Raw genomic sequence first — 24,711 nt, forward strand, 5'->3', positions numbered from 1 at the left:
ATGGAGTCACTGTGGACAGCTAAGCTCACCACTCCTATGCGTTCCAGTCAGAAGAAAGAGTGCACCTGGGTGACTCACCCGGAGGTGCTATTTATCGCCCCTCAGTGTCAACAGTGCCGAGGCTGAGAACCCTCGGGGCTACACGAACGAGCAGTTTTCCGGGTGAATCACTATCTGTTACCGCGTGCCCCTCCCTGCCCGGGTCCTGAGCTCGCATTGAACTGGGCATATTCCCCATTGCAGCCCGCTGAAAGAAGCGAGGTCCACACACACACACACCAGTGAGAGCAAACAGCAGACAAGGCAGAATGTGGCCACGGACCAGCAGACAAGCCCGCCCTGGGGTCCAGAGGGGGCCAGCTCCGCAGGCTGGACGGCCGGGGGGTGCTCCGTGGAGGAGGCGGGCTGGACCGAGTCTCCAAGCAGCACAGAGCTTTGCCAGCTGGCCTTTTACTTTTTAAACTCTGTTTACGGTGCTCTTTACAAAGCAGACTTGAAAGTGGCTTAGTCGACTTTATCTATTTCTCCCTTGGCATTCTGCACGTCTGTGGCGTGCTGACGCAGAGCTTCCCCTATTCTGAGGATTTTCTTGAAATTCTTACATGATGACTACTCACGGTTTCACAATTTCATTTTTTTCACATTTAAATCTTCGATTTGTGTGTGTGTGTGTGTGTAATGAGTGAGGAATGAATGATTCCAACTTTCTTTTTCCCAGATAGCAGCCCCGTTTCCCCCACACTGTTGGTTTACTCAGCTACCTCCCGCAGCCCAGCCCGCCCATCGCCCCATTGTGATCCCCCCCACACGTTGGGGGGCCAGTTGCTGGTGTTTCTACTCATGCCCTTGAACTTTATGTCTACGATCCACGGCTGCCGCCACACTTGTAATCATTGTAGCTGCAAAACACGTGCTCATTCCATGGCTGTTTTGGGATTCCTGTAGTTCTTCCTGGATGTCTGTTTTGCCATATGAACTTCAGTACCCTCTTTGTGGGTTCATCTGGGGACAGGTCATCTTTGTGACACTGCATCTTTCCACGCGATGACACGGCACGTGTTTCCACCCCCTCAGTCCCTGTGCCCTCAACGGGCTGTGAACGTTCTCATGAGTCCCCGTGACTGCATTCCTAGGCGTGCTTTGTTTTGTTGTCACAGCCAGGCAAACGGGATACTTTCTGTCATCACGTCTCCTGAAGGAGTTGGCATAAACAAAAGCAGCTGATGTCCGAACTTGACCTCGGAGCGGAGCCACTGGCTGAATTCTCTTCTCATGGCGCTAGGACTTGGGGTGACTTTAATGGCTTCCAGGTCTGTGGGGCTGGCATCTGCAGACCCTGACGACAGGCCTCCGGGGTGTGGGCTGGAGGGACGGGGGCTCTGCCTGTGGGTGGGGAGGGGCGCCCCTGCTCTCTCCCCTTGCCCTCCCATGGCTCCTCGGGCTAATCTGGGGGCCTGGAGGAGGGCGAGGGAGCAGTGTGGGCTGTCTGTAGGACTCGGTGAGCCCTGAGGCCAGGTGACAAAGGGGCTCAGAGTGGGGGAGACCCCGCAGCCCCACTGTGCACTGGGCGCACTGGCAGTGACCCCAGCTGGGGCCTGCCTTCCTGCCGATGGCTGGTGGTTGGCACAGCCACCCGAGGTCTCTTGAGGAAGGGGCTGAGGACATGCGTGCTGGGAAGCTCTGAGGCTGTGTGTCCCATGGACTCCTTCTTGAGCCCCCTGAGCCCCCTGGGGGCTCCTGGAGGCACATGGAGGTGGGAGTGGGAGGGAGGAGCTTGAGGGGTTCCTCCGCCAATGCCCGCAGACCGCGTTGCCCCAGGGCTGGGAGCGGGAGGACTCTTGGGCGCCGTGTTCTTGCCTTCACTCCTCTCAGAAACCGCTCCCGGGGAATCGGAGTTTTATGTTTAATGTGCGAAAGTAGCACAAAAAAGCTCAGGGGAGGCGCCATACGGACCCTGGTGTTTTTACAGGCTCACCCGGGCCCGCTCCCAGGTGCCTGTGTTGAGTGGCACCGCGTGACCCGTGCTCAGCCCTCCGCGGGGACACGTTTCTGGTGTTTGGATCAACGGTTTGCACCTGCGAGTGTCCTGGGGCTGCCGTGACCGAGTGCCACAGACCAGGAAGCCGAAATAACAGACACTTAGTTCTCACCGTTCCGGAGGCCGAAGGCAAAAGGTCAAGGTGTCGGCCGGGTGCTTTCTCCCAAGGCCTCCCTCTCTCCTTGGCGTGGAGAGGCCGCAGGAGAAACCCCATGTCCTCGCATGGGTGTCCCTCTCTGCGTGTCTGTGTCCTAACCTCTCCTCGTGAGGACAGCAGCCACACGGGATCAGGGCCCGCCCCAGTGACCTCATTTTACTTTAATAAAGGCCAATTCTGAGATGCTGGAGGTCAGGACTTCAACGTATGAATCTGGGCGAGGGACACACCCATATGACTCTCAGCCCATAAAATTCACCAACGTGAATCGTATCTAAAACATTTCCAATTTGGTTCCAAAATAAGACTTCCTGCAGGAGAAAATCGTGATGATTCTTCTCAGATAAACACAGGCGGCCCTAGGCCCATCCCTGCGCCCTTCTCCTTCCCCGGGAGAGGCACGGAGTTAGCCCCTCGGTCCCTGGCGGCCCAGCCTGAGCGCAGCTCCCCCTCCCGTTTTCCTCACCTCCCATCGTGGGAAAGAGCCAAGTGCTGGGGCGTGAAGACCCGCACAGATCGACACGAATGTCCCCCGTGTGGGGGCGGGGACGCAGGCAAAGCCTGACGGGTTTCCTTCCAGGTCTGCGTTTCCCAGGCCCCAGGTGAGAGCATCCAGGGGACGAGGCTGGGCGGGGGGGTCCCTGGTAACCAGACATCCACTTCCAGATGACGTCAGCAGGGGTCAGACTAGGCTCAGAAGCACGAAGGACCGATGGGCACAGGCAGAAGAAAGAGGAGAGTGATCAGAAGTCTTCCTTCCTTCCTTTAATTTTTGGTTTTCCGTTAGCTCATAGAGCTGAAATCTTAGTCAAACAGTGGTCAGCGTTCACAGACACTTCAGGCTTTGCCTTCCCCGGGACCGTTCCCAGGACGCGGTCCTCACACCGGGGTTCTCTCTGGCAGCTAAGAATGGTCCAACAGGCGTTTCTGTCACTGCAGCAGAATGGGGGGTGTCTGGTCAGACCAGGATTATAGAATATAAACAAAATGGTGTTTCCTGTACACTTGACCTTGAGATCGAGATGCAAGTGCACCTTGGTGTCCCTTGCAAGGGTCACTATCTGCCCCTCTGGTTACCCAAGGGCATGAGACTCGGGAGCCTTACCCCTGGAGGGTGAATCCAGACATCTGTGGACCACCCCACAGTCCATGAACTTGACTGGCAACGTTTTTATTCATCATCAAGGTTAGTGAGGTCGGCGTGGCACCAGGTCATCCAGGAGAGCAAGCAGAGGGACAGGGGCTGGGCAGCACAACCTGTGATGACAATGTCCTGTCTCTGAGCCCTGGGGTGGACTTGTCTTTTCCTTCAGCAGGGATGGGGTGAGAGGTCACCACTGGGAGACCCCCCTGAAAACTGTCTGGACCACCTTCTCCCAGTCAGACACACCGTCTCACTCACGGCACCTGGGCGGGCAGGTCTCACCGTGCTGGCGGGTCCCTCTCTGGTTTATCTTCACTGTTGGTCAGGGAAGGACCTGCTCCACCCATTTTCAAAGCCCCCCTCCCCTCTCCACTTGATCAAAACGGAGAGGAGAGGCTAAAAAAGACCTCTGCTGGGGGTGTCTCAGATCCTCCCACCTGGGACGGCAGCCCCGATGTGTTGGGGGTGTGTGTGCTCAAGGGCGGCCCGGGAGACATCCGCATCCGAACCCCACGCCTGTGCACGTGCTCCCCTCCAAGGCCAAGGGCCTTTGCACATGGGACTCAGTGAAGGACCTTGGGATGGGAGGTTCTCCTGGATTGTCGGGTGAGAGAATCAAGGAGATGAGGTCAAGGGTGGGTTGCAGGGGGTCCCAGGTAACAGCATGTCCACTTCCAGATGCCGCCAGACCTCACCAAAGGGAGACAGGAGGTCAGAAGTGGGAAGCAACGTGACGGTGGAGCAGAGGGACGAGACGGAGGTTTGAAGGGGGGACACCGCTGTCTTGGGAGCTGGAGGGGGGTCCTGGGGGCGAGGACGGGGCACCTCTAAAAGCTGGAGAAGGCAATGAAATGACTTGCCCCTGGGCCTCCGGGAGGTGTGGAGCCTGCTGACCCGGCCTAGAACATGGGACCTCCAGAAGTGCAGCAAGACGAAGTGTGCGTGTGTGTGTTAAAGTGTGTGTTGTCTTTACCGCTCCATCGTGGTGTTTGTCACAGCGGCAGCCGGACACTAATTTGAGGCGGTGGGTGGACATCAAGCAGTGGGTTCCAGGTTTTGATCTCATAAATAGCTTCTCATTTCATTTTAGTGGATATTCTACCTCTCTCTGTTCGTGTGGCTATAGCCAAAGAGTGATTACAATAGAAAAGGGGAAAATGGCCGGAAACTTGATGAGTAAGAACATGTGAAATAAAGTGGGTATATCCTTTTTGGCATGTGGGTGGTGGGTCTTTAACTCCTGGAAACGGGAGTCACAGTCCTCGTGTCCCTCCGAGCCACGTGGCGGACGTGGCACCAGGTGGCGCCTGCAGCTGAGCCTGCAGGGTTGCAGCTCTGCAGGTGAGAGTGACACAGCAGGCTCCCTGGGCCCGAAAGTGCTTTTTGTGCTTCTACAAGTCACGTCAGACGAGGCCGAGAGAGAGCTCCGAGTCGCAGCACCGCACGGCCTCTGCGCGAGTTCCGCCTCCTCGTGTGAATCCTCGTGTGAAGCCACGCGACCTGACGGCGGCTCTCAGTTGCCCAGGATCCAGTTCCTCCAGTTGAACGCCGAGTTGGAGCCGTGGGTCAGCGTCTTCACGGGAGGGGCCGCCAGCTCCCACTTGCCTTCCTCTCTGACCTCTTCGCAGAAGCACATCCCCAGGGAAGGAATCTGGAACAGAACGAGACCACTCCCTGACTAACGTCTCACACCGGGTCAGTCGATCGTCCCAAAGCCAACCTGACAGGCACGCCTTGGAGGCTGGCATGGGGCAAAGGGGGTGGGGTGACCAGACTGGCCTTGCACACCCTGACACGCGGTCCTCGTGGGGAACGACCCTGGGACGTGGGAAACGCCTGCACACAGTTTCGCTGGTCATGACAGGGGTGCTGCTAACACCCCACAGGCTCGGGGCGCCCCCACGTGCAGAGTTCCCCGCCCCCAGTCTGCACTGCTGAGGCTGGGGACCCGGTACCTTCTTTGCAGAGCGGCTTACGTTTTCAAATGTAGCCTCCCACAAAGATACAGGTGCTGCGTTTTCATATCTTTGTTTTTTAGGCCTTTTTGTTCATGTTTTTTGCTTTTCTTTCCTTCCTCTCTCTTTTTAATGTCTGGTAATTCTTTGGCCAGACAAAATCTGCAAAAATCCCACCACTGACTGGAGCAGGCACAGAGCTGAAAGTCTACTGGCTGGACTTCTTCTGCGGCCCCCACAGCCCTCAGGGGCTGGGCGACACCTTGCTGCCCATACGGACGGCAAATGGACCGTGGCCGCCAGAGCTCCCTGGCGACCTCGTGTAATGGAGCCACGTCGAGGACCTACCCCCTGTGCCGGGCGTTGTCTACGCCTCTGTACTCCCGGCCTCAAGGCCGTTGGTTAATTAACTGGTCAGTTTGATAGAAGGACAAGAGCAGAGGGTGCATCGGCCCTGAGCAGGTTTCCTGGTCAGGGGCGGGTGGTGGGTCTCAGTTTCCGAGTCTGTCTGCCTCGACTTATCTCACTAAATGGATAAAAGCAACTTCCGCTTTGCCGGTGACATTCCGCAAGCCGGCCCACGCACCCATTGCCCTTCTCTATGTGTCTGTCCCCTGTCTGTTTCTCCCGGAAGTGTTTGCACAGCCGGGCCCAGCGCTCAGCACGGTGGCGGCTACGTCAGCTCCTGTGTGCTGTGTGGCTGGGTGGCTCCCCAGGCCCGGGGGTGGGGGTTCCTTTCTGTCTACCCCGTCCCCACCCCCAGAGCAAGTCAGCCTAGCTCAGCCACTGTCCTTTCTCTCTTTATCCAAATTGTCCACTCCTTACAGGACCATCTGCTCCACTGCCGGCGTGGCAAGGAATTATCGTGTGAACTGACCTTTAAAAAGTCCTGTGTCTCGTTTCTTGTATGATCTCAGCAGCAGATGGCCAACGTTGCCATACTGACGGTCTCAACCACAAACCTGTCCCACCGGCCCCCTGCCCAAGGCCGCCCTTTGCACAAGAGCAGGTGGGCGCATCCTCAGGGCACGGCGGGGCCCTGCCGCCCTGGGCCGTGAGGACGTGGGTGTTCATTCCGAGCAGGGTGCGTGAGTATGGCCTGCGGCCCAGCACTGCCCAGCTCGCTCGGCGGCCCCGGGGCGGGGGGAGGGGAAGGGCGGGCCGTACCTTTCTCACCAGGTGGGCGAAGTCCGCGCAGTCCCGGGGCGGCAGCCCGAGCAGCGGGCGTGTGCAGGAGTCCAGCGCCGAGCCGTGGCCCACGATGAGGACGATGCCTGCTGCAGGGCGGAGAGCGGCTCAAGGTCCGAGCAGGCGCAGAAGGCGTCTTTTACTAGACTAGGGGTCCCCAAAATCCTCGGGGTGGAACTACCTCCTGGTGCCCCACCGCCGCCGTGGGAGGCCCCGGGGTGGAGCAGGTGTGTTGGGTAACTCACTGCTCAGTAAGGCAGCCCGGCCTCTCACTGCACTGGGCTGGCTCTTCAGAGCGCATCACGTCCTCAGGCAAGGTCTGGGGGGGCCGCTCCGGCTCGTGTGAGCCCCGGCGATGGGATCCTGCCTGCCTGGATCTGAGCCGCCACCTCTCATGGGGTGGAGTGGTGGCTGCCCCTCCCCCGCCCCCCCCCCCCAGGCCTGATCTGATCAGCGCGAGAGTTACAGCCGGTTGATCGCCATGAGCTAGCTTGCTGATGACTCACTTCAGAAGAGGACATCCAGAGTCCACTGGCTGAGGGAGTCTCCCTCAGGTGACAGGACGAGGGAGCCCAAGCCAGGGCACAGCCCAGCTGCCAGGTGCCGAGGCGCAAGGGCGGAGTCAGGGAGGGGGTCCTGGCCAGACTCACTGGCTCCACCTAGAGGACGAAATCAGACCGAGCGCTTCCTTTCGAAGGCCAGGCTGACTGACACTGAGCAGACTGTTCCTGTCACCTGTTAATGTGACTGTAACTTCTCCAGTGTGACACCTAGACTGAAGCTCCTGCGATATTTCCTATTAATTTCACACTCGTGTCTTTGGCCTCCGGACTCAGGGCTGGTTGCCAGGATGCTGTTTCGGGAGGTGGAGACCCAGGTTGGACCCCTGGCCTGTGTTCCCCAGCCGGGTGACGTGGGCACCCGAGCCTCTCAGCCCCTCTGAGCTTCAAAGTCTCGCGGCATAAGTAGAGGTGGTATTTCAGACCCCACAGGAAGGTGAGGAGTTAACAGGTAGTGTCTGTGGAGGGCCCACCTGTGCCAGGCGATTGGTAGGTATTAGCTTGTACCCTCTGGCTCAGCTGGACTTCCTGCGGCTCTGCCCGCTGCTGCCCACCCCTCCCACCCTCCTGCCTTGCTCATGCGCTCCTCCTCTTCCTCCTCCTCCTCCCAGGCACGTTGGCCTCTACTCCTCCTCGTGCTGCTACTCGGGGCTGCATCCTGGGCGCCTTGGCGCTGGCCACCAGCTTGGACGGGTGGGCTGTGCTCCCTGCAGTGGGTGGCCCACACACGGTGTTCAGGAGACCCTGGGGCGGACAGAGCGATGGTTCTGCATCTGCACTTGCAAAGGGCTTCGGGGCCCTGGGAGAAAGGGTCATCCCCAGGCACGGTCGTGCAGCTGGTGGTGGAGGCTTGAAATGGGACAGCCAGAAAGGGGCGGGCTGGGGTGCGGCCCCGAAAAAGCTCAGTGGAAGGATCATATGTCACTTTCTGTCCTCTGAGGTCCTGTGGCAATGACTGTGAATAGCAGCAGGTGTTCAATAGTGAATCCAACGTCACAAAGGCACGGTTTCCAAGAGTATGTTCCCCAGGTTCGGATCGGTCAGAACTGGCAACGGAAGCATCCTCAGGGCCAGGCGCGTTTGGGGAGCTGGATTCGGCAAGGTCTGGGGTCTCTTTCTGTACGGTGTTTCCGTGCACGTACCCAGGTGCGCTGGGGGCTCCCCGGGAGGGGCCAGGTGCTCAGCTCCTCCCTGTGCTCCTCGTCAGTCGAGTTCTGCACCCCTGGAGCATCTTGGGATGAGGGGCAGGGCGGGAAAGAACACAGGTGGCGAAGTGGGCTGAATGGTCTCTTCCTGACTCTGTCTGACATTCTTCCTCTTTGTGTTACTAATACTCCTAATATTCCGGATGTTCGTGCCCTTTCCCCAGCAACATTCCAACTCCTCAAGGGCAGAGCGTGTCGTCTTCATGTACACGGCCAGCGATGTTTTGTGTGACGCCGACACACCGTTGTATTCAACACACACTTGCTGACTTAAATATCTGTAAAGCTGACTTCTGCCGTCTCACCGCGGACACTTCCTGCACACGGCATGGAAGGTCCGATGCACCCCGCACACCTGTCAAGGAGCGCTGGCCGCTGTCCACTCCCAGCCCATCCTGTGACCTCCGATCTCTGCCTTCGATGCTATTTTAGAGCACAGTGTGGACACCCGGCTGCCCCACAGGGGACACCTCAGTCTGCGCCCCCAAAGGACAAGGACTTTGCGTTCGTATGCGAGCCGCTGGCTACAGCCACTCCTGACGGAATGGACGAAGTTCCTGCGGCTTTTCCACACTCCAACCCACATTCTGGTTTCTCCGAGGGCCTCACCAGTCCATGGTGCTGGCACGGGTGTTTTTTCTATTGTCACGCAAACATGTCCCGACCTTTGGTGGTTTGGTTCCTGCTCTCTTTGCTTCCTAAGAACCTGGCCCAGGTGGTTCATGCTGCCCCTGCTGTCCCGGGTCCCACAGGCCCTCCATCCCAGGGCTGGGGTCCCCGGGCCTGAGGGGCGGGGACCCTGTGTCCATGTGCTGGGGTGGCGCAGAGGCAGTGGGTGACACTCTGTGGCTGGGGAGTGGGGAGGATGAGGTTGGGGGATTACTAAGTTCAAAAGAGGGTCCAGTTTCCATCCCGGGGGAAGACCCCCAGCCCCGGGGCGGCGCGTGCAGAGCATGGCGGGCACTCACCGTCCTGTGGGCAGCCGCTGAGCATGTGCTCCACGCTCACCGCGCACCTGCGCACGAACTCGTCGTAGCTCTCCGCCGGCAGGAGGTCGGCGAAGGGGAACGCGGACCTGGGGGGAGAGAGGGCACGGCTGCCGCGCTGGCCTGCTGGGGGGCGGGCAGTGGTGGTCAGCCCTGTGCGGGCTCAGGGCTCAGGATGGACGCCCTCCAGGGCCGCTCTGCTCAAAGCAGGGCTCGCTGTCGGCAACAAGGCCCCAGTTTGGGGCCCCCAACTGGCTGAGGACTGCTGTCCTGCTCCGGCCGGCATGCTGAGTGCCAGATGGGGTCTGTGCTGGCCAAGAGTTAGCCACTGGCCGAGAAAGACAAAGACGCTCGCTTCGGCCAAAGGCTAGTTAGGCTCCTCTGAGCCTCGGTCTCTACAGGCCTAAACCTTGGGGGTTAGTGCTTGTGGGGTCCATTTCAGCAAGAACCCTGCGAAGGCAGTTTAGGGCTCATCCTCCACCCCGGATACCTGGTCCCCTTTCCCGGTAGAGCAAACTCTGCCCCCCACCCCCACCCCGTCTGACCATCCTGGTCTGCCTATGTCAAGAATCCCCTTAGGTCAGTTTCTACGAATCACCTGACCCTCTCAGAAATCTTTTCCACCCACCCACCCCGCACCCTGCAAGTCCCCCTCTGTCCTCACTGCATTCAGAGTTGAGCCCAATCTCTCTCCCCTCTGCAACTGCCCACCGCGGCAGCGCCCCCTCACTGCCTGTAGTGAGGACCCGGAACCCCAGCCGCGGGCGCTGTGCGGACGGCGCACCTGTACTCCATGCTGACGTTGACGTTCGCCTCTCTCAGCTCCTCCAGGGTCATGAGGGTCGGGGCGGTTCTGCCGGCCTCCCATTTCGTCCATTCGAAGATCCCAGGCTCCACGCGTATCTTTAATTTTTTCTCCAGTTTGAGCTCTGTGTCGAACACAATACAAGTGCTTATTATTTCCATGTTTCCATTCTGGCTTTGTGTAAATAGGTCTCTTCCTAGATCTAAAGAATATGTTTCAAAAATGTGATTTTTTTTTTGCCCTGGTTGGTGTAGCTCAGTGGATTGAGCATGGGCTGCGAACCAAAGGGTTACCAGTTCAATTCCCAGTCAGAGCACAGGCCTGGGCTGTGGGCCAGGTCCCCAGTGGGGGCCACGTGAAAGGTAACCACACACTGATGTTTCTTTAACTCTCTTTCTCCCTCCCTTCCCCTCTCTCTACAAATAAATGAAATCTTTAAAAAACGATTTTTGTTTTTGGCCAATACTGTTTTGTGATCACCTGTGGTTGCACCATTTCTGAGACAAAAATCACGAGGTAGTTGGATGGTGTCGGAGGAGTGAGGACCCTCTGTCTGAGAGGAAGGGACAGCCTCTCGGTCTCCCTGCACCACCAGCAGCAGGTCCAGCCTGGTGCTCATCCTGATGGGCCGGCACAATGCCGCAGCCAGACCAGCACGGGGCCTCGCCCGTGGGTCAAGGGTGGGAGCCCACCAACAAGGTCTCGGCCAATCGGGTGACCCACGCACAAGACGCAACCGGTCTCGGAGGGCGTCAGCCGCACGGGATGTCCTCCTGACAAGCACACCGTCTTCTGGAACACTCTGACTCCTTCCAACTCACCCTTCCTGAGCATTTTAGACCTGGACCGAAAGGCCTGCAGAGCAAGGCCGTCTCTTTGTGCGTGGAAGAAAAACAGACCTTGACGTTTTTATTCGCAGTGGAGAAAACTGCATCAAACTCAAAAGCCGGCAATAAAGTCAGTCCCCAACATGTACCCCTGGTCCACGCCATGGGTTCCTCTGCAAGCACGTTCAGAAAAGAGGGAAGCCAGCTAGCGGGGCCCCTGCGCTGTCCCCCAGTCTGGGAAGGGCTCGTGTCCACTGTGGATAGGTCACACAGGGGAACGTCTGCAGAGTTGGCCAGGTGGGGCTGGCCTCTCTTCCTTCCGGGGACATCGCGGCCGCAGATCTGTGGTCACACGTGAGGAGATGGCCCATCTGGACGCTCGCTGACACGGCGCTGAAATAAGGTTTAGCACGTAGTGTCTCGGATGTCAGTCTGAAAGCTGGGCTGGCCATGTGGGAAGACCCGGGAAGAAGGCCAGGTGCCCTTGTGTCCCCGAATTAACCTACGGTGTGTCGACTCGTGCCCTTCCACAGGCATAGTCACGGTAATGACATTGGTCTACATACAGGGTAAAGGTCAGCGATGGGTCACGGTAAAGACATTGACATTGGCCACGGTCAGAAAACACTTTGGAGAACTTTTAATTTTAGATGCAGGAGGCCCAAATCATAGAAAAATAACTCACAGAAGTTGGAACAAATATGTCAATCACAGAGAACCATGGATGATGACACAGAGGGTAAAGTTATGGAGAATGTTTTTGGAGCTCTCGGCCTTTCTCTTGTCAGGGAGGGTGGCCTAAAGGACATCCCAGGCCCCGTACTCAGACACTGTCACCATGGTGAGGGAGGCTGGGTAGGGAGTTGGAGACCAAGGTTATTCCTAGAAAAGGACCTTCTTAAGACTTCAGAGGACACCATCACAGTGACGTCAGCTGGTGCCCCGACCCCCGTGTGTTTGAGAAAGTAGAGGCAGGCCCCTCCCGCACATCTGCCCATCAGCTGCACCTGTGTCCACGCACTACCCCTTTGTCCCACCACCGTGGATGGCTGGCCCGTGCTCCCGCGTGGGGAACCACGTCCCATCCTTCTGGCCCACACGAGGAGGGTGTGGAGGGTCCAGAGGGAGGAGCTGGCCCGAGGCCCCAGGACAGGCTGCCCCGCCCTGGCAGGAGCCCCCTCCTCCTGCAGCGGGAGCCCCAGGACTCTGCCAGCAGCCTCTGAACCACATCAGCCTTTGTGGACCTGGACAGGTCCCCGCTGGGAGTCGGGCATTTTGGACTTCCAAGGACCATGGCGGTTCCCAGCTCTCTGCCTTTCTGAATGCCCCTCCCCAGAATTAAAACAAAACAAAATAAAACAACAACAACACCCCCTCCCCCAGCAGAAGTCACTGAAGGTGGACCGAGTGGTGACAGGCCTCAGCACTCCGTCACCACCCGGGCATTCCCAGAATGTCAAGGGGCTCAGTCCCTGCTGGCGGTCCTGAGAAGGCTGGACCCTAACTGTCTGTGACTCTCGGGCCCACCCGTTGCCAGTCCTGCCTGCGGGTCCCACCTCCGCCCACTCCCCTCCCCCCTCAGAGAACAGCCGGGAGGTCAAAGCAAGCCGAGCGGCTCACTGAGTTCGCACCGACCTTCCAGGATGTGCTTGGCCGTCTGCACGCAGCGGAGGGCCGGGGAGGTGAACACGGAGGTGATTCGGACGCCGCTGTCCAGCAGTGCTTCTCCTGGAAGAAAGCAGGAGGACAGTGTCTCTGTGTGATCGTGGCCTCTCGTGGAGGGAGCTACAACGGGAGGCTTGCCACCCGAGGGAGGCGGGATCTTGAGTGGCTTCAAGATTCCCACCCCTGCTGTGCACACGGGGCGCAGTCCCCTGGGGTGTGTGGAGCCGGTGAAGAGGGGGAGAGGGCGCCCTTGCAACCGTGTTATGTCCTGTGGGAGGAGGGATGTCACCGCAGGGGGCCTGACCCAGTCAGGGGAGCCCATCCAAGGCGGAGATTTTCTCCGCTGTCACAGAAGTCAGAGAGACTCAAAGGCAGAGGGATTCGGCATGTAAGAAGCCCTCCTGCTGGGTCCGGGGTGGAGGAGCCACAGCCATGCGGGAAGTGCGGGCGGCCTCTCGGGGCTGAGTGTAGCCCCGCACTGATGGCGGCGAGGGAGGGAGGACTTCCGTCCTGCAGCCACGAGGAACGGACTTCTCCCGCAGCCGCATGAATGGAAACGGCTTCTAGGAGCCTTCGGGTGGGCACTCGGCCCAGCAGCACCGTGCTCTCAGGCGTCAGGGCCTGCACAGAGGGCCCATCCGTGCTGCGTATGCGGTTCTGGTCGACCGACAGTGAGCCGACGGGTGGGAGCTGCGTTAAGCTCCTGGGAGTGGGTTCTGGAGTGATGGGGACGCGAGACCACCTGGGGGTCCCGGAGGTGGAGCCTGGGAGCCACGCCTCCCCTCGCAGCGCGAGCGCGAGGGGACCTCGTCTTTGGGAAAGAAGGGGACCTTTTCAGAAGAACAACTACAGGACTGCCATCAGGGGGTTTAGTGGGTGCTGTCACGGGCTGAACAGCACCCCCCTAAATTCATAAGTGGGGGTCCTGACCCCCGGTGCCCCAGCATGTGATTGGCCTTGGAGATGGGGCCTGTAGAGGCAGGTGGTCGAGTTAAGGGGAGGCGATGAGGGCGGCTCTACTTCACCCTGACTGCTGTCCTTGTAAACAGGGGACACTGGACAGAGGCAGACACACACGGATGGTGCGGGGGCACAGGGTGAAGACGCCCGGACATAAACCAAGAAGAGAGGCCGGGGCCGACTCTCCCCTCGCAGCCTCAGAGAAAACAACCCCCCGGCATCTGCGTCCCTCCACAGCTGTGAGGTGGCCCATCTCTGTGCACTGAGCCACTCCACCTGTGGTGCTTTGTCGTGGCGGCCCCAGGAAACCGACACGGCGGCTGACAACTGCCCGCGTGTACGTCCACTCACAGATGCTCCACGTACGCGCGGGGAGGTTGTGCCAACATCCAGGTGAGGATTCAGGCATGGAGCACGCTACTGCACAGGTGCTTCACAGAGAGGACACACACACACACACACACACACCACGGTGTCCAGCAGGAGAAGACGCCCAAGCAGGGCTGTGGGGAGCAGGTCACACTGACCCGAGGGAGTCCCGTCTGTGTCCTAACTCTTACCTGCATGTTAAGTGACCTCACCTCCGTGGCCCTGACACCAGCCTGGGTGTGAGCTCACGATTTACACCACTGCATTCAGCAAATGCTACAGATCAGAGCTACCCCGCCTGCCCAGCTCCCCGGGATGGAATGCCTACGTCAGACCCGCCCGGGGAGGCGCCAGGAACCCCAGGCTCTGGCCCCTCCAGGGGTCAGAACGTGGGCCCCTTCTGTCAGCCGCTGGGCGACTCGGGAAGCCCACGTGCCTTCCTGGTTCTAGATTCCAGTTTCTTAATTCATGAAATGAAGGCGAGGTGGGCCCAGGGGCCTCTCCTCTCCCCAAAAGTCAACCCTGTGGAACCAGAACCCCAGACACAAAACAAAGGCCCGAAGATTTTGAAATAAAATCAAAGAGGGGATGTATTTTTAAACACTTTAAAAAATGACATCCTTAGTGCCCACGGTAGTCATTAATTTATTCTGTCCCTCTCTGTTCTTCCAGGCCTTTCATTCCTTCCGACCTCCCCAACCACCTGTCACTGGGTCAAATCTCTGAACTTCCACTTGCTCGCTGTGTGACCCTGGGTGGCTCCCCTAACCTCTCTGTGCCCCAGCGCCCTCATCAGCGGAGCGGGGATAATGCCAATGCTGACTTCCAAGGACAGGGAGCAAGGGCTCAGCACACGTCAGTGACAACCACTGCCGACGATTATTGTTCCAAATCCCACTAGAGAGGCGCTCCAACTCACCTGCCGTTCTGGCTTGGAAAATTCCACAAGACGATAATGGCGGATCGTTTTCAAAGGCTTTGAGGCCGTGGCTCCGCCGGGGCAGGCTGCAGGGGAAGTTCAGGTCTGGCCGGTAGTATTTCCCTAAGGCACAAACACGCACCGGACGATGAGCTCCCCCGAGGGGGCACGCAGCCCTGCCCCGATGGAGGCCCATGCGGGAAATGGGGCTGGCACTGAAATTGTCGTCGACTGTTTTTTCTCACAAGGGCTCTGGGACGCGAGTTCAAGCCCAGGAGAAAATGCTGCTTTGCCGCGCATGCATTCCCTCAAGTACAGAAAACTAGGTTTCGGCCCCAGGGGTCCCGAGACCCGCCCCGTCCCCTCCTGACCCCTCCCGCGGACTCCCTCCCCCGGCCTTCCTGATTGAGAACCCAGTGTGTCCATGACTGACAGAGCTTAACCTGAGAAGAATCTCAGGTTGGCGTTAATTAATTAGGTGAAATGCGACCCGTTCCCCATAGCTTAAGGGTGTCATATTGCCTATGGGGACAGAGTCCCTATGGCGGGAGAGGCCCCTGCATTGTCCGTTATTCAGTCAACTGCTTGAGGGAGGCCTGGAATCCGGAGGGTCCCCTGGACTCCCCCCCCCCATCCGTCCCAGAGGCTGCAAAGCACCACGGGTCACTTAGAGTTGGACCCTGAGCTTTAATCTGACGGTCTGGTGCAAATCCTGGCACCACAGGTTATTGGTTGTGTGATTAGAAGCAAATGACTTGACCTTCCTCATCAGCAAAAGGGGAAACACTGTTTCCACGAATCATTGAGATAATACCCGGAACCTGGTCAGAGGTCAGTCAGTGGCATGTCTGATCTCACTGTCGAATTATCGATCACCCTACGGAGGACGCCATTCCGTGCCCAGCCCTCCCGTTCACCCGAGCCACCCCCAGACCTCCTGGTGCAGCAGGTCCTAGCAGCCCAGGCGCCTTTCCTGCAGCCTGTACACACCACAGGGCAAGCCCCGAATACCCCGCCCCCGCCCCCTGGCAGCCTCCCAGCCCTTCCCCAGCGTGCAAGGGTCAGCGCATGCCTTGCTTTTTAGTTTCCATCCATCATTTTGCTGAAAGCTCCCGCCCTGGAAATTCCACTGGCAGAGACTTCAAGAGAAGTCTGTGCCTTTTTTGGCTAGTTGAAACGGATGAAGCGGAGGACTAGGTGGCCCTGACACCCGGCTGGCGGTGCCTCCCAGGCCTGTAGGTGATGGACAAGTCACCCAATCGGTGGCCAGTCATCTCAGGCCTGATTTCCACCTGGCTGAAGGACTGGCTGTTGGACACGCCCACCACGCTGCCCGCCGGCTCTGGCAGGATGATGGTGTCACACAGGTGCATCTTCACCGACACAGGTGTCCCCATGGGTGGGTCTCCTTCTGGGCCTCCCGCAGGTGCTCGGGCAGCGAGCACTGCTTCCTCACACGCCCGGTCCAGCGCCACCGCGGGCGCTGCATGGCTGTACCAGCTGCTCGTGTGGTCCGGCGGCTGGTCACCCGTGGTAGGCGGACTTGTGGACGTTCCGCTGCGTCTGCTCCGCTTTCACCGTCTTGTTGGCTCTTCGGACGGGACCACCCACTCACTTCCAAAAAGGCCTTTATCACATGCCAACGCATTGGCTGTGCTTGCTGGGAAAGAGGTTTTTCCTTCAAAGAGAAGGTCCATCGATTGTGCCATATTCCCCAAGGCATCTGTGATCTAATAGACGTCAACCCGCTCCGTCTCATTTTTGCCCTCAGTGACCCTTTGCGGTCACCGTGAGTGGCAGAGAGCAGAGCTCAGAGGATCGGGTTACGGAGCAGGGTTAGGGTCTGACGGAAGTGGAGTCTGCAGAATGGGGGTGCCCGGGGCCAGCACCGCTGGGAAGTGAGGGGCACGTGAGGGGTGGGTGCTTGCGCCAGAAGTGAGCAGAGATCAGGAGGAACATGGGAGTCAGAGGAGGGGCCGGCAGCCCCCCAAAATGCCCTGTCGTAATTCACTAAATGGTACAGCCTGCGAAGTGCAGCCGAATTAGCCTGTCAGCACTCGCTTTATCAAGGGGTTCTTTCCCTGGGAAAAGACCCACCTGCAGTGTCCTTTAACCTGGTGATTTCCAGCGCCTTAAATATCTTCCCCAGCCGGTGGCTTGATCTTTTCTCTCGAGGACCAAATCCTCTTCCTCATATCCACCTCTCGTCCTATTGTTTCTTTCCCGAGACTTGTCTCCACTTGGCCTTGTTTTGTGGAGACACCATGGCACCACCTCTGTGGGTTCCTGGAGATTATATTCGGTCACGACACGATGGGCTCAGAACTTTCCCGGTGTGTGCTGGTCATCTGCCACTGGTGTTCCCCGTTCATTTGCCCCTTTGCTGGCCTTCTGGGCTTCTGGAGGGACCCCAAAGGGCCCGACTCGCTTGGCTACTGTGAATGGATTTTATCCCTGTGTTCACTCAATGCCTCCACGCACACAATTAGCCTTGGCTTAGAAATCGTGGCTGCCCACCGGTGCCCAGGGGATGGGCCGTGATGCAGGTGTGGATCATCAGGACCGAGGCTGGCCTGTGCGTGTGTTGCACCCCAGGCGCTGTCCTCGGTTCTCCGCATCTAGAGGGTGAGGTTGGAGTGAGCAGCAGACATGTTCCAAAACATTCCCATCGGTTTAGAAAGGGGGGCCGAACAACTGAGGGACATGACCCCCGCAGTGAAGATTAGAGTGATGGGGTTATGAGGTAGGGAACGCGCCAGCAGCTGAGGGTTCGGAGACCTCGGGCCAGGGCGGTTTGCGCGGGAGTCACGGTGCACTCCCTACCCAGACACCGCGTGTGCTGCCAGAGTCGGCGGACCGGCCGTGTGTCGCACCAACAGACCCGCTTCCTGTGGAAACCGTCCCTCCACCTCCCGCAAAGCGCTGGACCTGAGACACTCACAGACGGCGTGGCCCCTACAGGGAGAGGCGCAGCAGGGTCCGTCCGCACGCACCATCTACACGGAGTCACTCTACAGAGTGGCTCCACGGGGAGCCCCGCGCGCACACTCGGGAAGGGAAGGGATGCTGTCTGTCAGAGGGACCGTGCGTCGGTGCGCACGGGAGGCCGCCGGGACCGGACCTACCGTCGGGAGTGGAGCAGTGCTGCAGCCAGGACTTCCCGAAGACCTGGTCCACCCGCTCCCCGTGGCGCACCACCAGCACGCTTCGCCTCACGATGGCGGCCTGAGACGGAGGGAGGGAAGAGGAGTCACGGTCAGCCGCAGACACGATCACAGATATGCCCGTCAGTAGAGAGGCGTAGCCAGACATGGTTAAAACGTGCACGTTAACATCTGCATCATTAAACTTCTTCAAAGCGCCATCTCGGCCATCCAATGGCTGGCCGAGAAACGGGTCCCCTCCTTCCCTGTTCCGCAGCTGCGTCCCGTGTTACCAACAACGGCATTGCCGTGGAAGAGGACTAGGAACTGCAGCTGGGAATCTCTTTCATTTCTGGCAACTTTTTATTCCCTGGGCATTATACAACCTTGTAAAAGGAATGAAAAGAAATGGGAGTGGCCCCAAACCACAGCACATCAGCTTCTCCACTATCCAGTCTCTCCCAGGTCCTTAGCCCTCGTCCTAGTCCGTTCTGGCCGCTCCGACAGAGCACCACACACCGGGGTGGCTGATAAACAGCAGACAGTTCTTTCTCCATGTTCCTGAGGTTGGAGGTGCCACAGGTCAGGGCGAGGCCCCTCTTCTTGGTGGCGGACTCCTCCTGTGTCCTCCCGGGGTGGGAGGGGCAAGGGAGCTATGGGGACTTTTTTATAAGGACGCTAATCCCACTCGTGAGGGCTCCACCCCCAGGACCAAGCACCTCCCAAAGGCCCCACCTCTTAAGACCACGACCTGGACACAGGGACAAGGCAATGCAAAGAGCTGGGCCCTGTCGCACTGGCGTGTGCAGCTGCTCGGCCCGGACGCGAACACCTGGCACTCTGCGCCAGAGGAAGCTGTCTTGTCCTCTCACAGTGTGGGAGTACGGCGGCTCAGGGGTTGCCTAGACTGGCTCCAGGACGCCGTCCCCCGCCGAGAATGAGCATGAGAACATCCCACCCCATTCTCGCCCCTGCTTGCCCTGCAAGTGGGCTGCAAGGCACACCCGGGCTCCCCACGGCCGTCTGCTGGCTGACGTTCTTAAAGTGCCATCACCGCATCAGGCTGGGGTTTGGGACTTGGGGCGTTTCCTTCCCTGGAGGAGCCTGCAGCATTTCGACTCTGAAGAGCAGAGCTTGGCACCGAGAATATTAAGATACAGTGGAAAGCCCACGGGGAATGGAATGGACCGACCTGGGGCCCCACAGAACAACAGGGCTGCTGTGACTCCCTAGTCATGAGGTTGTGTGTGTGTCCTGTGGCTGCTGTAACCAAGTGCCACCAACTGGGTGGCTTAGAACAAATTTAATCCCTCATGGTTCTAGATAACAGAAACGTAGAAGCAAGGTGTCAGGGTACTGTGCTCCCTCCGTGGTTTTAGGGGGGGGGTTCCTCCTGCCTCTTCCAGTGCCCGGCGGCCCCTACAACCCTCGGCTGGTGGCTGCATCGCTCTGGTCTCTGCCTCACGCTCACATGGTCCTTCCCTGGGTGTCCGTGTCTTCTCCTCTAGCGTACGTCAAACTCTCTCTGTTTCCCTCCCATAGGGACAGTTGGGATCAGATTTGGGGCCCACAGGATAATCCAGAATGCTCTCCCCACCAAGAGCCCTCACTCCATGCCACATGCAAAGGTCCTTTTTCTTTATAAAGTAACGTTCACGGTTCCAGCGACTGGGACCCCCTATCTTTGGGGCCATTATTAAGCCCACTGCAAGTCTGTTCTATCAAACCTGATGCCACGGTCTTCTCTGGTTTCCTGCTGTTTGGAAGGGGCACACTCAGACGGGTTGAGAAGCTTCAGTCCACAGGGAGGCGGATGTTGGGTTTTTGTGCATTTAAAGCGCCAGTGAGGTAGACACAGGCTAAGCCTTTCATTCCAGCTTCTCCCTGTCCATGGATGTGTCCATTGCACCCCTGCATGTGTTCCCATGTGGGTGGGGGGCTCAGACGCCCCTGCTGTGCCCCTGGCTGGGGACTGAGGCTGCTGTCTCCCCCTGTCACTGAGCACGGGCCTCCTCACCTCTCCCAGCCTGACTTGAAGACACAGAAGCTCCATCTGTTGGGGCCTAAGGAGGAGGGGACTCCATCGGGGTGACGTGGCTTGGTAATGAGAGAATCAGGGTGGGAGCTCAGGACTCCCGGCAGGGCTGTGTCCCCGTCCCGTCCCCACCCTGCGTCCTGGCACCACGGCCGAGTTACAGCCATGTGCTCCCTGTTCTCGCACACCCGGCAGGTGCCTGTAGGGTGCAGGCCGGCTCTCAGCCATGGGGGTTCACCCTGTGCCCAGGGGACGGAGTGGCCTGGCGCCTCGGCACCGAAGGGTAGGGCCTCCTGCCGGCGCACCAGAGTCTGCGCTCTGGTCCAGGGAAGCAAGGGTGCGCGTGTCTACAGGACAAAAGCCACACCTGCGAGGCTGTGTCCAAGCAGAGCTGACATAAAGCGTGATGTCGCTGAGCTCACGGTACAGAAAAGGGAGCCCGTCACCTGTAAAGCCTGCAGGCTGCTGGCGCTCCGTGGCCTTGGGGGAGGATGGAGCTCCCCATTCTGTCTGCTGCTGGCTTCCCCGTCCTTTCTGGAGTTCGGGTCCGCGGCTAGGCTGAAGGTGTATGTCCTGTGGGCGAGGAAACGAGGTGCTGGGTCACGGGGACCGCGGGAAGCACTGGGTCAGGCACGCGCTCGAGAACGGACGTGAAAGGCAGGAGGTCATGGTGAGGACCAACGAAAGGAGGAGTTCAGAGAGTTCGGTGCTCAGCACACAGAAAACCCCGAGTAACTCTCGGCTGTTTGTCCCCGTACCACCGCCTGAGAAGGGCTGAACTGGTCTCCCCCCGCCCAGTCCTTATGTTGAAGTCCTAAAACTGTTGGGACCTCAGGACGCGGCTGTATGTGGAGATAGGGGGACTCTAAAGAGGTAATTAAGGTGAAATGAGGTCATTTGAGTAGGCCTTGATCAACCATGACCGATGTCCTTATAGGAAGAGGAGACTGGGACACAGACACACCCCGAGGGGCGACCGTGTGAGGGCCAGGGAAAAGACTGCCAGCTACACGCCAAGGGGAGAGGCCTCCGGAGGAACCAACCCTGCTGACACCTCGACCCTGGACTTCCAGCCCCCAGACTGTGAAAGGCCAGATCCCTACCATTTATCTGCCCAGCCTGCGGTATGGCACCTTGTTCCAGCAGCCTGGGCAGACGCAATGATCTCTTAGAGTCACCTTCTATAGCGGCCAAAGGTGTAAAGGTGGGCGTGGTTGGGGTGCAGGGATGAATGAGCCATGGACACACACAGGAAAGGGGCGGATGGTGTGGGGGGGGCGGGTAAAAGCAGCGCCCACAGTTTTCGGGCCACGAGGAAACTGCTACCTGTCCTGCAAGTCAAGAAAGGTGCAGGGGTGGGTGGGGTCCAGGAGCTCCGGGATGACTGGGAGGAAAGACCGCGGCACACTTAGGGTAAGGGGGTGGCAGTGACGGCGGTGACGGTGGGGTGCCCTAGGTTAGAGTGTGTGGAAGGAACTGGGAGGGGCGGGAGCAAGCAAAAGACCGTGTGCCCTGGGGGAAAGTTCATTTTGTAAAAGGAAAGGTCTTGGGGAACTCAATTTTAAATAATCTACAAGCGGGGCAGAGAAATGGGGCAGTAGCTAGAGAGGGGGATGGGAAAGAGGATAGTGTTTGATTTGGCTTGCCGGTGGGATGGATCGGGGAGGTCTTGGGGACAGCAGTGACACTGGCATGCTGCTGGAGTGATGGGCTACGCAGGAGGGAGGGGACGCAGGCACCACGGGCAGGTGCCCGGGCCAGGCGGGTGCACCACGCTTCACGGTCTGACGCGGAGGAGGGCAGCTGGTGCAAAGACCACAGGTGGGTGGCGTGGTGGCGACAGCTGGTGGACACTCTTCTGATTGTTCACCTGTCACGGTGGGTGGGCACGAAGAGTACAGTAGATGGCCTTCTGGTTAAAGGGAACAGTGAGACACAGACCACATGGCGGGGAGGAGTGCCCGTGGGCGGAGTGTCCAGGGTCGCCCGGGCCCCAGCTGGCACAGTTTACGGGAGGAGGAGGCGGAGGCACGTAATCTAGTCACGTGGGTAGGGGACCTACCAATCTGATGACTGGTAGGGGGCCCTCGCCTTCGTTACTATTTTCTCTTTTTTTAATTCTTTTTAAAAAGACTTTACTTATTTATTTTTAGAGAGGGAAGGGAGGGATAAAGAGAGAAACATCAATGTGCAGTTGCTGGGGGCCATGGCCTGCAACCCAGGCATGTGCCCTGACTGGGAATCGAACCTGCGATGTTTTGGTTCATAGCCTGCGCTCAATCCACTGAGCTACGCCAGCCAGGGTGCTCGTTACTATTTTCTTAAAAGCATTGCTGTCATCTGGCTCATTGGATCATAGTATTCTTTGTGATTTTTAACACAGAGAAACCTCAAGCTTCAAGCATTGAATAACCACTGTTAAAGACAGATCTAAGGGTCCCTCTGAGATCCCCTCCATCGTTTCTACGCTTTCAAAGCTCTCTCCGGAGTCCAGACATCAGAAATACGTTCCCTTTAACTGCCTTCTAGTTTTACACCATTTTCTTTTTCTGTTTGATTCTGGGCTTTGATGTGAGGTCACGTGAAGTGCCATTTTCTCTGCACCCGTTTCCTTCCCTCTTCCGGAAGCTCTTCCCCACGGGCCCCGCCTCCTGTCTGGCGGCTGTTTGGTCCCCTGGTCTGTGTCTTTCTTTTCCCCCTCGGGCCAAGGCCACATTATAGATCTGCCGCACACTCTTCACAGCTGGCAGGGTAGCTGTCTCCTCTGACGTCTTTACTGTGCAAAGTGTTCTCAGCTCCTCTCCCCTGTTGATTCTTCCAGGTAAACTTCTCAGTTGTTCACTGAAGGTCTAGAAAGTGATGCCCCGGGCCTGTTCCTGGTCTCTCTAAAACCTGGAAATGGCTCCAGGAGGCATCAATATAGTCACGGTTCATTTTTCCGGGATCATACATGTGGTGTGTTTCTATGTATTAGCCCATTGGTAGACCTTGCATTTCTCTTACAGAGGCCTCAGCACCCCTACACTTCTCATTAAACTGATGGCCCCCCATCCTCCACCCGAGACCCTCAGGAGGAACAGGGCTGGGAGCATCGCAGGGGCATCTGTCTTCCATCTCAAACCTCGGTGCCCCCCGTCACCGGCGTTTGCCACCACGGCCATACGCCCCGGACCATCCATCACCCTCGCGGTCTCTCGTGGTAGTTAATGCATTTCTTAAATAGCCTGCGGCCTCTACTTTCTCTTTGCACGCTGTTGCCTGCGCTGCCTTGCACTGTGAACTCCCGTCGAGGGTAACCGGGTCAAGCAGGCTCACTTGGCTCACGTGACAAGTGAGCTTTGGTCGGTCATAAATAGCCCCCAAACACTGACATGGTATCCGAACCATTGACATTTCCCTCTTCAAAGGAGCACACTCTCGGTAGCGCGGGCGCGGTTCATAGACGCCCACTCACACCGACCCAGGAAATGTTGGTTGGTTTCTTCTTCCTGAAGGCGAGGCGGGGGCACCGGCACCCCGCTTGCGGCTCACCCTGCATACGGTGCAGCCTCATTATCTATAAATGACATCTGTCAACTTTACAGTTAGAGACAAAATTGACTTTTCTTTTTTTGCGCCAGTCTTTCAGATGCAATGCAATCAAAACGACGACGGGATGTTGGCGGTGAGAGGAGAAAGAAAAGGACCTCGCATTTTAATGTTTCTGTTTTTCTCCTTAACTCAGAGGTAACCCTCAATGGTTGACTTATACCCTGGACATGTTTGCATGACAATGCAAAGGCTTCTGAAAGGGGCCCAGCTGGGGTCGGTGGGGCTGTAGGGATGACGTCACTGTGTCAGTGCTAAAGCCACCATAACAAGGTGTCACACACTGGGCGGGCGGCTTAAACAACAGAAATGTACTCTCCCACAATGTGGGGGCTGGCAGTCCCGGGTCACGGTGCTGGCAGGGCTGGTTCCTTCCTTAAAAGTGGCCGTCTCCTCCCCACGTCCTCACGTGGTGGTCCCTCCGTGTGCATCTGTGTCCCGATCTCCTTTTCTCCCCAGGACGCCAGTCATATGGGATTAGGGCCTCTTGAACAGTCTCATTTTAAGCAAATCTCCTCTGTAAAGATCCCATCTCCGAATACAGTCCCATCCCGAGGTGCCAGGAGTCAGGGCTTCGCCGTATGAACTGTAGGAGGACGCAGCTCAGCCCAGAACAACACCATTATTACGGTGGAGCTACCTGCACCAGCGTGCTCTGTGGCTTTGCAAAGTTACAGGCTTGTAGGGCTTCGGTGTTGGAAACTGCACCACAGCGGGAAGACGACAAGGTGTCTTCTAAGCCCTGCCACTCAGGTCTCTCAGCTCTCGGTCCTACGCTTTTCCTACGTACATTCTTCTACTCAGAGAGTTGGAAAGTGCCGTGGCTCAGGAAAACACTCCTCCAGCATGACCACTCCGATCAACTCGGATCCTTTTCTTCACACGGACACACAAACACTGCCGTGTGGATGGGCGTTGAGGGAGTCCAGACTCCCAGGGCTGTTGTACTGGTGACAGGTGACTGAGGTCTTAGTGGCCACGCCGTGGGCACTGCAGCTGCAAACTCCTACCTAGAAGCGTGTCTCCTAAGGTGGGCGGGGCACTCCTCCCTGTGTACTTGTGACCATGCTCTCAGGCACCTATCGGCCAGCAGTTCTTGCACCTGGGCTGCAGGAGCTTGGGTGAGTCCTGCAGCTGACGCCCTAGGGGTATGGACTTCTACACGTC

General features: G+C 58.2%; 1 protein-coding gene across 3 annotated transcripts in view; it reads right to left on the reverse strand.

The window, feature by feature from the left end:
• Positions 1-4,393: 4,393 nt before the first annotated feature.
• UBASH3A (ubiquitin associated and SH3 domain containing A) overlaps positions 4,394-24,711 on the reverse strand; it is a 35,754-nt gene continuing 15,436 nt past the window's right edge. The window contains exons 7-14 of one of the 3 annotated variants that reach the window (XM_045852690.1): positions 20,403-20,529; positions 17,904-18,003; positions 14,779-14,901; positions 12,501-12,593; positions 10,018-10,162; positions 9,216-9,322; positions 6,462-6,568; positions 4,394-4,990 (exon numbers count right to left, since the gene is read on the reverse strand). In XM_045852690.1, the coding sequence (XP_045708646.1) occupies positions 4,853-4,990; positions 6,462-6,568; positions 9,216-9,322; positions 10,018-10,162; positions 12,501-12,593; positions 14,779-14,901; positions 17,904-18,003; positions 20,403-20,529 (940 nt within the window). In that variant the 3' untranslated portion in view covers positions 4,394-4,852. Of the gene's footprint in view, positions 4,991-6,461; positions 6,572-9,215; positions 9,323-10,017; positions 10,163-12,500; positions 12,594-14,778; positions 14,902-17,903; positions 18,004-20,402; positions 20,530-24,711 lie in introns of all 3 variants that reach the window. The other 2 variants (XM_045852689.1, XM_045852692.1) reach the window with 2 other exon arrangements.

Source organism: Phyllostomus hastatus, unplaced genomic scaffold (assembly GCF_019186645.2).
Source record: "Phyllostomus hastatus isolate PE091 unplaced genomic scaffold, TTU_PhHast_1.1 phas_contig_948, whole genome shotgun sequence".
Classification (NCBI taxonomy): domain Eukaryota; kingdom Metazoa; phylum Chordata; class Mammalia; order Chiroptera; family Phyllostomidae; genus Phyllostomus; species Phyllostomus hastatus.